At 41.6% G+C, this 12,736-nt stretch overlaps 1 protein-coding gene across 10 annotated transcripts; it reads left to right on the top strand.

The window, feature by feature from the left end:
- Positions 1 to 963: 963 nt before the first annotated feature.
- fubp1 (far upstream element (FUSE) binding protein 1) lies at positions 964 to 12,704 on the top strand. 10 transcript variants are annotated; one of them, XM_026148630.1, is made up of 21 exons: positions 964 to 1,153; positions 1,570 to 1,693; positions 3,446 to 3,481; positions 3,618 to 3,654; positions 3,750 to 3,796; positions 3,899 to 3,970; positions 4,062 to 4,119; positions 4,284 to 4,446; positions 4,541 to 4,639; positions 4,746 to 4,841; positions 4,933 to 5,035; positions 5,303 to 5,542; positions 5,846 to 6,006; positions 6,105 to 6,256; positions 6,343 to 6,419; positions 6,948 to 7,073; positions 7,400 to 7,474; positions 7,941 to 8,003; positions 9,401 to 9,558; positions 11,622 to 11,666; positions 12,087 to 12,704. In XM_026148630.1, exons 1-21 carry the CDS (start codon positions 1,061 to 1,063, stop codon positions 12,108 to 12,110), a joined length of 2,049 nt encoding a protein of 682 aa, XP_026004415.1. In that variant the 5' UTR covers positions 964 to 1,060; the 3' UTR covers positions 12,111 to 12,704. The 10 variants fall into 10 exon arrangements, 9 of the variants coding, with proteins under 9 accessions (XP_026004415.1, XP_026004411.1, XP_026004410.1 ...); XR_003270266.1 differs by having other exon boundaries at positions 965 to 1,153; positions 9,398 to 11,666; XM_026148626.1 differs by having other exon boundaries at positions 965 to 1,153; positions 9,398 to 9,558; positions 9,798 to 12,704.
- Positions 12,705 to 12,736: the final 32 nt, after the last annotated feature.

Here is a 12,736-nt window from a genome sequence, read left to right as displayed (position 1 = left end):
TAGTATTTTATGCCATGAAGATTCAAGCAACTTGTCTTCATAAACAAAAGACAGCACTGCATGTTACTAAAGAAATATTATTATAAAGTTATTACTGATTTAAGTGCAATTGTTGGACTCTGACAAAGTTAGGGAGGCAAAACTGAGATGGTTTGGACATGTGCAGAGGAGGGATAGGGAATATACTGGACAAAGGACTTTGAATGTGGAGCTGCCAGACAAGAGAAAAAGAGGAAGACCACACAGAAGATTTGTGAATGCGGAGGAGGAGGACATAGAGAGGGTTGGTGTAACAGAGGAGGATACTGGGGGTGGATAGGAGAGCAACCCCTAAAGGGAGTAGTCGAAAGAAGACCATAATTGTTACACAAAATGGGCCGTCTGGTGGGCTGATTCTCCTGCAAAGCATAATTTGACATCCCCTCGCTGCAACCTTTGCACACAGTCAAACACAAATGATGAGCTGCAGCAGGTCTATTGCACGTGTAAAATTAGATTTGTATCCCTGTAAAATGCGGAAACTCTTTATAAAATAGCATATTTAACCCAGAAGTTTACATTTATTTATTTATCACGTATATGCAAATAATACTACCTTTCAGGGGAATATTGTTTTTTTTCTTCACTACAATGAATGTAGTAACTAATTACAAAGTGAAATTAATGAAAATAAATATAATCAGTTTGCTTTTTTTTTTTTAACTGAAGCTTAAAATCAGCCCCAATTATCTATCAGTTATTACAAACCAGTGTTAAAAGTGATCTTCTGAAACATGCTGTTGAACACGATAAGAATGTTTAATTTTTTCGCTTTTATGTTCATATTTTTTGCACTTTTACTCAAGTAAAATTTCAAAAGAAGTATTTCTACAGCAGTACATTTCAAAGGTCGTCTGATACTGATTCCTGCTCCAAATCTCCTCTGGTGACACACGTGAGGCCGTTATCGCGAGAGCAAACACTGGCCCGCGAGTTTCTCGTGTCTCCCACCACCTCCCGTTTGTGAGACCGAGCCGCCATCTTATCGCGCCGAGGAGGAGAAGAGCAGCAGCAGGCAGATATGGCAGACTACAGCAACGTGGCTCCCCCGTCCTCAAACGCCGGTGGCGGCATGAACGACGCTTTTAAAGACGCTCTGCAACGAGCACGACAGGTGAGAAGACGACTACGGAATCACTCGGGCTAAAAATATCCCGCAGGCCGGGAACGAATTGCGAGTTTTCGGCGCTTTCTGTCGTTGTGCTCTGAAGGTAGCTGAGCTAAGCTAACGTTGCGTTACTCTGAAAACGAAAACAGACGGGAAAACACAACAGATCGCAGCTTAGAGTGGTTAAAAAATAAGATAATAATTGTATAAGTTAAATGCAAGCTGGTGTTTTTGTGTTGTAGCAAAATTAACCGATTTGCTAAAGTGAAACCTGAAGCTCCCCTTTGTTGGACTTCCGGCTAGGACAGTAGGCCGCAGGCAGCACGCCTCTCCTCTCCAAACGCACCTTAAGAGACACGAACAACAAATACATGATCTCGGGAGTTCACGTGTTCTCTTGTTGCTTCATTTTTTGCTTTCAGATCGCAGCAAAGATTGGCGGGGACGGAGTTGCGGCACCCCCGACAAACGAGTTCGGCTACGGGGGCCAGAAAAGGCCCCTGGAGGACGCTGGTGGGTATTTTCCCATGCCTAACCTGAATATCGGTCAGTGGCTCAAATCGATCTCAATGCAAGTCTTTCTAGTTAATGCCTGCCTTTGTGTTTCATTTTTAGCAGCTGCTGAAATGCATTTATTCTGTTTTAACGTCCATAACCCAGTTATTTTGTTTTTTTTAATCGTTTTTTCCTCTCAGTGTGAATTTTCACCTTTAGATCTAACACTGTACATTATTACTAACCAGTTAAAAAGCAGCAGTATGTTGCACATGGCATGTGTTTAGGGTGATGGTTTTACCTTATCTTCTAATGTCTTGTAAATATTTTCATGTGTCAAATCATTATTATTTTTTTTTTTTTTTTGATTGAGTGGACCAGACTGGAGGCAAATATTGGTTAAGGCGTGAGTGGGTGTAATTAGCTTTACTAGCCTATAAACAGGTTAAGTAGATGTTTTTTGGTGGTTAATGTGGTCCAAAATGAAAGCATGACAGTTTCCAGTTTGCTTGGTTCACACATGTACTGATTATAAAGTCTGGAAAAGATTGGGGGGGAAAATCATGGTTTTAATTACATTATAATGCTTAATCTGGGTTTATTTACTTTCTCTGGGTTTGGAAACTTAATATAAAATAAAAAACAAACAAACTGTACTTCACAAAGAAATAAGACCAGTTAACACACACACAGTTATTAACTCTTAACTTCCTCAGCATTCAAGTTGTTGGGGTATGCGCCGACCTGACGTGTAGTTGTTGTATGTAGAAGGTTGGGGCGTAGGGTTAAAATGGAGTTCCAATAATTACGTTGTAGCTCTGGCACGGAAGTATGATTTATGTGCAACTGAAAGCACCTTCAGGACACTTGGATTTAATGCTGCTTTGTATTTGCCTCAGATCTTGGCGCTGGGAGTGACACTCCTGAGTTTAGCGCGTTCCACTAGCGAAGGCTGAAAAACAGGATTTGTTTTGTTCCTCAGCAAGACAGAGCTATTAACGCATTACTAGCAGTGCAGCACAGTTCTTGTTCTACTTTTGTTTTGGGTTTTTCTTCCTCACTTAAAAAGTGAGTTGCAGCATGTTCCTGTATAGACGCTGGTCACTGATCTCAGCATGTCTTATTTAGCGAGTCACAAATCCACAATGATGATTTACAGACTTTTACAGCTTTTCTGTTGCTTATGTTCTCTACCCTCATCTAAGATTGTTAAATCGGGATTAGCGGGACATCTCAGGATTTCTGAGTTGGAAAAACAATTTGGGGGTATTCTTCTGAAAAATCTGACATCCTGCTTGAGAGGTATAATTGAGGTATAATCGGGTTATAGGCACTGATCAAGTCAGAACTGGGGTTAACAAACCTTTGAGAGCTGAACAAATACAGGGACTTCAATGGTGATTTATTTCTAATTTGGAGCCAATGAATTGACTTCATTACTGAGTTAATAAGTGCAAGGACTCTGGCTGCTTGAATAATCTGGCAGATAGAACATTACAGTATAGCTCTGTGTTGCAGAGTATTGTTGAATTATGTTAAACAAAACTGAGGATTTAGCATCAGCGTTGAGTAGGACTAAACATCTTCAGATAGGATATCAAGCCAAGTATGCATGCAGGAAGCTGGCAGATGAGCGTCTAATCCAGCTGTCTGAACTGTTTAAATTCCACGTAGTGTTGACAAATGAATTTTAGATGTGTAAAATCAGTTTGTTTTTTCTTTGATTGGGGGGGGAGCTAATAATGTGATGTGGCATGGGAATAATGAGAGGTACTTACACTGGTTATGTCATTTTTTTCACAGACCAACCAGAGACAAAGAAAGTGGCTACAAATGATGGTAAGTGAACTGAAGGTGCAGTTGTATTTACTACTTTAAAAAGGCCAAATATGTGCAAGAATGTGAAATTTGGTTCTTCAAAATTGTATTTTATTTTATTAAGTCTTCTTTTGGCTAATTGGTCGTCTTCTTGCAGCCTTTTCAGGTATTGGAGGAATGGCTGGTCCCCCAAGGTAAACGGGCATTATCAATTTAAACATGTTCACATACTGTGCTTGGCTTCATTGTATTATAAAGTTTATGTTGATTAATCTCCCGTTATCCTAAGGTCAACATCAGAAGAATTCAAGGTCCCAGATGGCATGGTTGGCTTCAGTAAGTGTTTGTTTAAAAAAAACCAAAAAAAACCAAAAAGCATAACTTCTGTGCTCTTAGAATTTGATATTTATACTTGTTTTTTGTCATTGCCTGTTCTAGTTATTGGAAGAGGAGGTGAACAAATATCACGTCTCCAGCAGGAGTCTGGGTGCAAAATACAGATTGCCCCTGGTAGGTTTGGATTTGCTGCCAGTGCTGAGAAGTCGGAGCATACCAACTGTTTTTGGAGGGTTTTGTGTTTACAGTGTCTTCTCTCTTGTAGACAGCGGAGGGATGCCAGATCGGTCGGTGACATTAACAGGATTACCAGAATCAATCCAGTAAGTGTCACCCCTGTTTCATATGCAGAATTCCCGTGGAAGCTGGTGTGGGCAGCAATGTATTTTTGACCAAAGTCCAAAAGTTGCCATTATAATTTTTGCTGTAATCGAGCAGCCCTACTATCCGTTACTAAACAAAATGGTAATTTTTTTTCTCCCTTAAGGACGGCAAAGAGGCTACTAACAGAAATCGTTGAGAAGGGGCGTCCGGCCCCAGCGTTCCACCACAACGACGGCCCAGGAATGACTGTTCAGGAGATTATGGTACCTGCTTCTAAAGCCGGACTTGTCATTGGCAAGGGAGGAGAAACCATCAAAAGCCTTCAGGTGAGCCTCAAGTCAAAGTGAGACAAAAAAAATATAGAGATAATTAGATGTGATTGCTACTGACTCACCTTTTGTTTTATTTTCTCATTTGCAGGAACGAGCTGGAGTGAAAATGGTCATGATCCAAGATGGGCCCCAAAACACAGGCGCAGACAAACCACTACGCATTTCAGGAGAACCTTTTAAAGTTCAGGTGAGACTTCAGCTGGGATTTTGATGTCATAAAACTTTTTTTTTTTTAAATTCCAAGTCTTCCACATGGAGACTGTACTGTAATAATATGTACTTTGTCTCCCCAGCAAGCCAAAGAGATGGTGATGGAGCTGATTAGAGATCAGGGCTTCAGGGAGCAGAGGAGCGAGTACGGTTCAAGGATTGGAGGAGACAGCTTAGATGTCAGTACTTGTCATTTGTTTAATTCATCACGTTGTTGACCAGGGTTTTTGGATCGTGTTAATTTTGCTTTTCTGTCCTCTTATTGTTCAGGTTCCTGTCCCACGTTTTGCAGTAGGAATTGTTATCGGGAGAAATGGAGAAATGATCAAGAAAATTCAGAATGACACAGGCGTCAGGATTCAGTTCAAACCAGGTGAGCATCTAACATGACATTCATGAAGCAAATCAAGCAGTTTAAAATGGTCTGTGATGAAAACTCATGCACCACGCTGATAAGCTGATGTATAACCCCAACCCTATGATCTGAGACCTGAACACATGCACAGTGCATCGCTGGTTAGAGGCATAATTTGAGGAAATACTAGAAAAGTATATATTTGTTTAATGTGACAGCAGTAATAGAAATCAAAGCTGAAATTGTGATTCAGTTGTCTCAAATCGCCCTCCTTCCTCTCTCCAGATGATGGCACCACACCAGACAGGATAGCGCAGATCATGGGTCCCCCTGACCAGGCTCAGCACGCGGCAGAAATCATTTCCGACCTGTTGCGGAGCGTCCAGGCGGGAGGACCTCCAGGGCATGGAGGTGGCAGGGGACGCGGTCGCGGTCAGGGCAACTGGAACATGGGCCCCCCTGGTGGCCTCCAAGAGTTTACCTTTACGGTCCCGACCATGAAGACTGGTCTGATCATTGGGAAAGGTAAGTCGCTCCTCAACAGCAGTGGGGCTCGAGCTCAGTTATTAAAACAAACTTTAGGAGTGTAGTGCACTCTTAGTAATCACCTTATGGAGTAAATAATGGTTTAAAATGTGTATGGTCTGTGATGAAAACTCATGCACCACGCTGACAAGCTGATGGATAACCCCAACCCTATAATCTGAGACCTGAACACACAATAGAGAGTGACACGGTGAAGGTAGAGAGATCAGAGAGACGAAAGGGTCAACCAAAACGGTTAAAATATTTTTCTCCCTGTAAACTCTGACCATGTTTCTCTTCCAGGTGGTGAGACAATCAAGGGCATCAGCCAGCAGTCGGGAGCCAGAATCGAGCTCCAGAGGAATCCTCCGCCCAACGCTGACCCCAACATTAAGATGTTTACAGTCAGAGGGTCTCCTCAGCAGATCGACTACGCCCGGCAACTAGTGGAGGAGAAAATTGGGGTGAGTTAACTGTTTTTATAATTAGCCTCCATGTGAAGACTCCGGTATTTATTTTTTATTTACCCCTCTTATACTGACCGCACCATTTCTCTGATCAGGGACCTGTCACTCCCATGGGTGGCCCACATGGCCCTCCTGGCCCACATGGAGGACCAGGTCCACATGGTCCTCCAGGACCACCCGGACCCCCTGGTGCTCCCATGGGTCCATACAATCCTGGACCATACAATCAGGGCCCACCCGGACCACAGTAAGTACAGTTGCCTCCTCTTTGATAGTAAGAATATCTGAACATGGCTGACTGAGAGATGATGGTTACTTATTTTCTTCCTTCAGTGGTCCTCCTGCTCCATATCAGCCTCAGGGATGGGGCAACGGCTACCCACATTGGCAGCAGGGCCAGCCTGATCCAAGTGAGTATTTGCTAATGGGGGCATTTGATGTGAAAAGCCCTTTGCCATATTTTAATATTTGAAATCATACTCAGAGGTTAGAAAGTATATCTGTTAGTCATAAAATACAGCGACCCAACAGAAACAAAATGAAAAACAATGGAACAAACAGGATAAATGTTGGAAAGCGCTAAAGGGTGAAGTTTCAGGGCCAAGGAGCTCGGTGCTTTGTTTTTTAACTATGAATTTGCACTCTGGGGAGAAGCAGTGCCCCCTGTAGGCACAAAAAGTAATTACAGAAGTAAATGCTCTTTTATTGACACTCTTGTTTTTTTTTTCTTGAAAATATTTGCTTTCAAAATATTATAGCATTTGAGATTTATGTGCTAAAACACAAGTATTGATTACATCAGCAGATTTGACGATACATGGTGTCTTATTACAGTTGGCTAGCATTAGCCTTTGCACGTCTTCAGTAAGGCACAACATTGCTGCTGCCAGAATGAGTCCTGGCTGTTGTGTGGTTACCAGCTTGTTTCTTGCGTGCAGATAAAGCAGCAGCGGATGCCAACGCAGCAGCGTGGGCAGCGTACTACGCTCAATACGGCCAGCAGCCGCAGGCTCCCATGACCCCGACCAGCGGAGCGCCCGGCACCAGTCAAGCCAACGGCCAAGGTAACCGGAGTGTTTTTTCACTTAAAGCAAAGCAGAGGAGCAGAAGAAACGGAAAGTGTTCAGACAAGCTCAGTGTAGTTCAGTAGACTTACCTGATAGTGTGCTGTGCTCATGTCTCATTTGTGTTACTAACAAACACAAATTGGTTTGGTTTCAACTTTTAAATGACTTTGCTTTTGCAGAGCAGCTTTTTAACATTTTTTTAAATACCCCAGGAACAGGGTAGTTTTCCTCCACCACCCCTAGGCTGACAGCCCAACCCAGGCAGGTGGAGGACAAACTGCTGAGAATGATTGACTAATTACAAGTACCGTTTTCTTTAACAGGTGACCCACAGGCTGCAGGTCAGAGTGGACAGGCAGATTACACCAAGGCCTGGGAGGAATATTACAAGAAAATGGGTATATGAACGTAGTTTCAGTGTACACCTCTTAACACAAGACAGTCTAAACAGCCCTCGGCCATTTAGTCAGCTTCTTTTTCAGGTCTGGGTATTTGTGAGCATTACTAACCTGCCGTGGAGCGTTTTCAAGTGTGCCTCCACTTTGTTTGACTTTTGACGGCTGTGCTGTTTAGACTGGGACACTTTGACTATCTGCAGGACTGCTGTGGACACAGATCCACCTTTATCAGCTCAGAGTAGATTATTTTCTAGACTAAGTCAGGGCTTTATCCACACTGATGGCACAGTCTTCCATGTGCTATGAATGTTTTACTGTTATTGAGTGTGTGTGTTTTGTGGAGTTAAATGATGAGTGTTTGACTTGTGGGGTTGTGCATATAAGCAATGTAGGGTCATTGTTTATGTTTTGTGGTTCGATTTGATGCTTGAATGCTCTAACGTGTTTCTTCCTTTTCACTCTGCAGGTCAACAGAGTCAGCAACCTCAGGACTACACGAAAGCCTGGGAGGAGTATTATAAGAAACAAGGTGAGTGCTCGAGCAGGGTTTTGTGCTAAAACGCGCCGCAGATATGTCTGAAACCCTACGCTGTAACTCTCACTGCCACCCGACATGCACATCTGTAGAACAATGTGACTGGTTTGTTTCCTCCCCATTTCCACCTTCTGTTTCTTCAGCTGGATGAGTTATAAATGTTTACTTGCACATGCTGCATCATAGACTTTACATTCATTCAACGAGAGTAAGACCAAGATCAGCATGCTTTAGTGTATATAGTATAGTAGTATAAGAAACTAAAGCCTGGTGTAATAACCCTTTATTGTGGTTTTGGATGCTAGCATGGAGGAAAACAAGCGTACTACTCCTAACACAGCATAGGTTAGGCTTTTGTCTAGTTAAATAACATCTCATCGCTCCTCCAGCTCTAAGTATGAGTGTGTTTGATGTTAAAGGGTGGTTGCCTCCACAAGCAGCCCTCTTGCTAGTAGAGTTGCTGTTCTCGCAGCCGCCCAATAGAAAGGAAGAAGGTTTCTGACCCGCCACCAAGAGACCTCAGTGGCGGGTTCGTTCCCCTTCTTATAAATCGAATCTGACAAGATTGGAAGCATTTACTGTGGCCTGAATTTTTTTTTGTTCTACTTTTACAATTTATTTAATAGTAGCTGAATGTATGTTGGGAAAGCTGTGTTATGTCTAATGGTTGTTAATATCCTTTGTCGTGCTCTTGTCTGGCTGGTCTGCTTTATATACTTCTACTTCTTTACTTTTATATTATTATTCTTCTCATTATTATTATTATTATTATTATTATTATTATTATTCCGTATATTTGTTATTCTCTCACTGATTTAATTTCCAAAACTGGTAAAAAAAAAAAGTAAACGCAGAGGAGGAATCCATGGTAGTGAACAGGGCATTCACAGCCAAACGAGTAGATATCTTTCGGCAGGGTGTTGACTTGACACTTATGAGGTCGATTTAATGTTCAAATCCCACATGAACTGACCACATAACCATTAAATGCAAAGTGCCACGCTCAGTGACACGTACAAGTTAATTTGATTCCTGTGGAATGTAACTAATGACTTCAAACATGTTAAACTGGCCTGATTTTTTATTTTTTTTTTTAATTTATATTAAAGACTCATTATTATTATTTTTTTTTTAAATAAAATTATTTTCTTTGAGTGTCTAGCAGATGAGTCACCAGGAGCCTCCCTAGTTGAATAGCTGCCTTGTTGGCTTGTGTAACTAACCCAGAGAAGCATATTTGGCTTTCTGTTCCTTATATTTTAGTTCTATAAAAAGCATTCATGAATTTTATCATGGTGTCTCTTAGGTGCAGTGAGAAAACTTCAGACTTGACCTTGAGCTTCTTGGCTGTACAAACTTATTTTTTTCTCTATTATTTTTATCCCCTGGAGGTCAAGCGGCCCCTCAGGCCACAGCGGCAGCGGCTGCCTCTCAACCTGGAGGCCAGCCGGACTACAGCGCGGCCTGGGCGGAGTACTACCGGCAGCAGGCCGCTTATTACGGCACGGCCAACCCACAGCCGATGGGCGCGGCGCCACAAGCTCCCCAGGTACACCCGCCCCGATAATAATGCGCTGTCCACATTCACGTACACTCAGTCGTTTTGCACCGTAACCCGCTTCACTCCTCAGGTTTTCACAGGGCTCCGGTGACCGCAGCAGCCTCACACACTTAACCAAAACCACCTTCCTTCCTACACAGGCTTTTTAGCTTTTTATTTTGGGAAGCTGAGTCCACTGTTTCTGCTGTTAACATGCAATGTATCTTCTATGTATTTCTTCTGCACAGGGCCAGTAATGTGAAGTGGACATAAAGTAAATGCTACATTGTCGAAACAAAATCCTTTGTTAAATGTTTGGATGCAGACGCCTTGATGAAGATCTTAAATTTCCTTGGTTTGAAAGTGTTTCACATAGATGGCAGATTACCCGGCGAACACGTCCTCTTTGATTTTTCTCTCTCTTTTTTTTTTTTTTTTCCATTTTGTTATTCTTTTTTTCTTGTAAATGCTTTGTTTTTAGTGAGGTAATTATACATATGGTCATTCCAGCCCTGTATCTACATTAAATGTGGTTAGAAGTCATGTTTATTAAACTGTAGACATTACCATGTAAAATCATCTCAGTTTTAAAAATTGCTCTTGCCTGTTGTGTTTTTTTGCAATAAAACAAACTGAAACCTCCTGTGTTGGTAAGTTGGGGTGGAGATGTATTTCTGTATGATTGTTTTTGTTTTACCGTGAGGCCGCTGAGCAGGGGGGGGGATAGGTGGGGTGGGCGTTGTAGTTTGAACTGATTGTCCAAAACCAAATTGTGCTGTCCTGTCTCTCTCCAACTGTCTATAAGACTCGTAGTCACATTACTTGCGTGCAGTGATGCCGGGTGGTTCAGACTTGTTATTTATATATTTCATATTATTTCTAGCAAGTAGAAAAAATGTTTGTCACGAGAAAGCCGACGGTATCTGTGTGTCGTGATCTCATGCATTACCTGCGTTGCTGTGGCATTCCTTCTCACTTTTTGCATTGGTTGCTGATATTGTTGAGGTGTAGTTTGCACTGTATATATATATATTTTTTATTTTTTGCTGCCTCCCTTGATAGTCACTTCCTCCTCCACAGGCAAGTTTAGAAAAGCGGTAAGCCAAGTATCCTTCTCAACATGCGGTTCTAAGAAATGATGCATATTTTTAGTGTTATATATCCATCTACCTTTTGTGCTGTTCTTTTTCCAGGACAGTGAGGTAAAATTGTTTTGAAAAGGAGAGAGGGAGAGAAAAAATGCATTGAAACATTTGTCTTGCCCAATTGTGAACTCACATGTTTACACTTGTCTTTTTTTGAAAAGAATGTTTTTAAAAGTATAAAACGATGCAACAAAAAGTGGTAGATGTTGTAGGGTCTGGGGTGGTTAAGCAGTCGGCATCCATCAGTTGAGCCCTCCTGTAATGTAAGTACAAAAAACCTGTGATTTGACTTTGAGAAAGAACGCTTTATAAACTGCCAACGATGTAGTATTTTTTTATTTTTTCTCAAATATTGCCCTTTCCCCTCCCCCCCCTCCCTCCTTTGTCTTTGGGTAAGTATGAAATGTTCTCAGGAGAGGCTTAGCGCTTCAGAATGTGATGATTCTTGTACCACATGTTTCTGAGATTCTCTTTACTCAGCTCCTGTAGATTGTTTGTGTAGGTAGTTGGATTTCTGAACTGAGGTCTGTTACACTGCTGGTAGGAACTGTTTAAGGATGTCCATGTTGGGGTTTTTTTGCGTTCTGAATATTTGCCAACTTGCCATTGTGTAGTTGATGTCTTTTTAAAAACAAAATGCCATTCATTGCAATATATTTGCTTAGAAATCTCCTGCATAACTCCAGCGTAGCATGCTTAGGTTTCTGCTGATAATCTCTCTCTAATATGTCCTTTATAATAAGCATGTGGAATGCTAGTAGTGGAAGTGCTGCTGATTAGCTCAGTATTGATGATGATTTTTTTTTTATGAATGAGCACTGCTGTGAAAGGCTGTTAATGTTAAAGTCCAAACGATCTCTTTGACTGCATTGTTCACTGACGGCAAAGAGTGCAATATATACATACATATATATCTGATCTTTGCAGTGTCATCCCAGACCTTGCACCTTAGGTTCTGCTGCAATAACACAGGTAAGCGAAACCTAAGGAAAACCAGTGTTTTTGTCCAGTGACATACATGCAAACAAATGCTTACCTGTGTCATTAAACAAAAAGAAAATGTCCAGGAAATTCACAGCCCATTTTTTTCCCATGAATGAACTGCATGATGTGAAGTTTTGACAAGTGAAAAGGTTGTTGCATAGGAGGTAATGTCGAATCTGCTTAATATGATAATAGCCTCTATATTTGCACCCTGGTAAGTCTGAAAGTGACTGTATGTCGATGCTTTAGATTGACACTGGTGTAAAACTGCATGCTAAACTGCTAGGTCAAAGAAACGAAACGGTTCAATACATGATTTTTAATAATTTTTTTTCCTGTCGTGGTGTGAATCTGCCCTCAAGTGCAGTGCAAATCTGCTATTGAAACGCCTTCACTTCTCGCTCACAGTGTTGGAGGATGCTGCAGGCTTAGGTCGTAGAATCAGGCCCGTGTCGTAGTTTGTCCCCCCCCCTACACACAAAAGGAGGAATCCTTTGAGTCTATCCTGCTGCTGAACGTAGACCGTTCAAGAGCTCCAGTGATAAGGTAAAAAACCCAAAAAAAACAGCAACCCAATGAAATTTAAATTCTTTGATTGCAAAAAGTGTTGGTTAGATTTGTTTTTGCTGCCCGGTTTGACTTGTCTCTTTTTAACCATGATGCCATAGTTTGTTTAGAGTTGTCTGAAAGTTGTTTTTAATCGCTGTGAATGCCTTCATGAGTAACTTTCAGCAGACAGGAATGTGCTTTAGAAAGTTGGATGAGGACAGGAACTTTGGGGTTTATCAGTTTAAAACACTTCTGTAGTAAAAATAAGGTCACTCACTGTTTGTTGGGGCTGTGTACACGTGAGACACTCAGTGTTTCAACACAGAGTTCGAGGGGTGTAGAAGACTAAACAAGGAGCATGCCTTAGAGGTAATCAAGGTTTCATGTGCTGTGTATAATCTATTGGTTTGTTTCTTGAATTTAACTTGTTTTTGGTTTTGAAATGTTGCCATGTTCATTAAAGTTGTAACAAATAAACTGGACCATTATTGTGGAGTCTTATTTCAAAG

The sequence above is a fragment of the Astatotilapia calliptera genome, chromosome 18 (genome assembly GCF_900246225.1).
Source record: "Astatotilapia calliptera chromosome 18, fAstCal1.2, whole genome shotgun sequence".
Taxonomy (NCBI): Eukaryota; Metazoa; Chordata; class Actinopteri; order Cichliformes; family Cichlidae; genus Astatotilapia; species Astatotilapia calliptera.
This window is presented reverse-complemented; position numbering and strand designations above follow the sequence as displayed.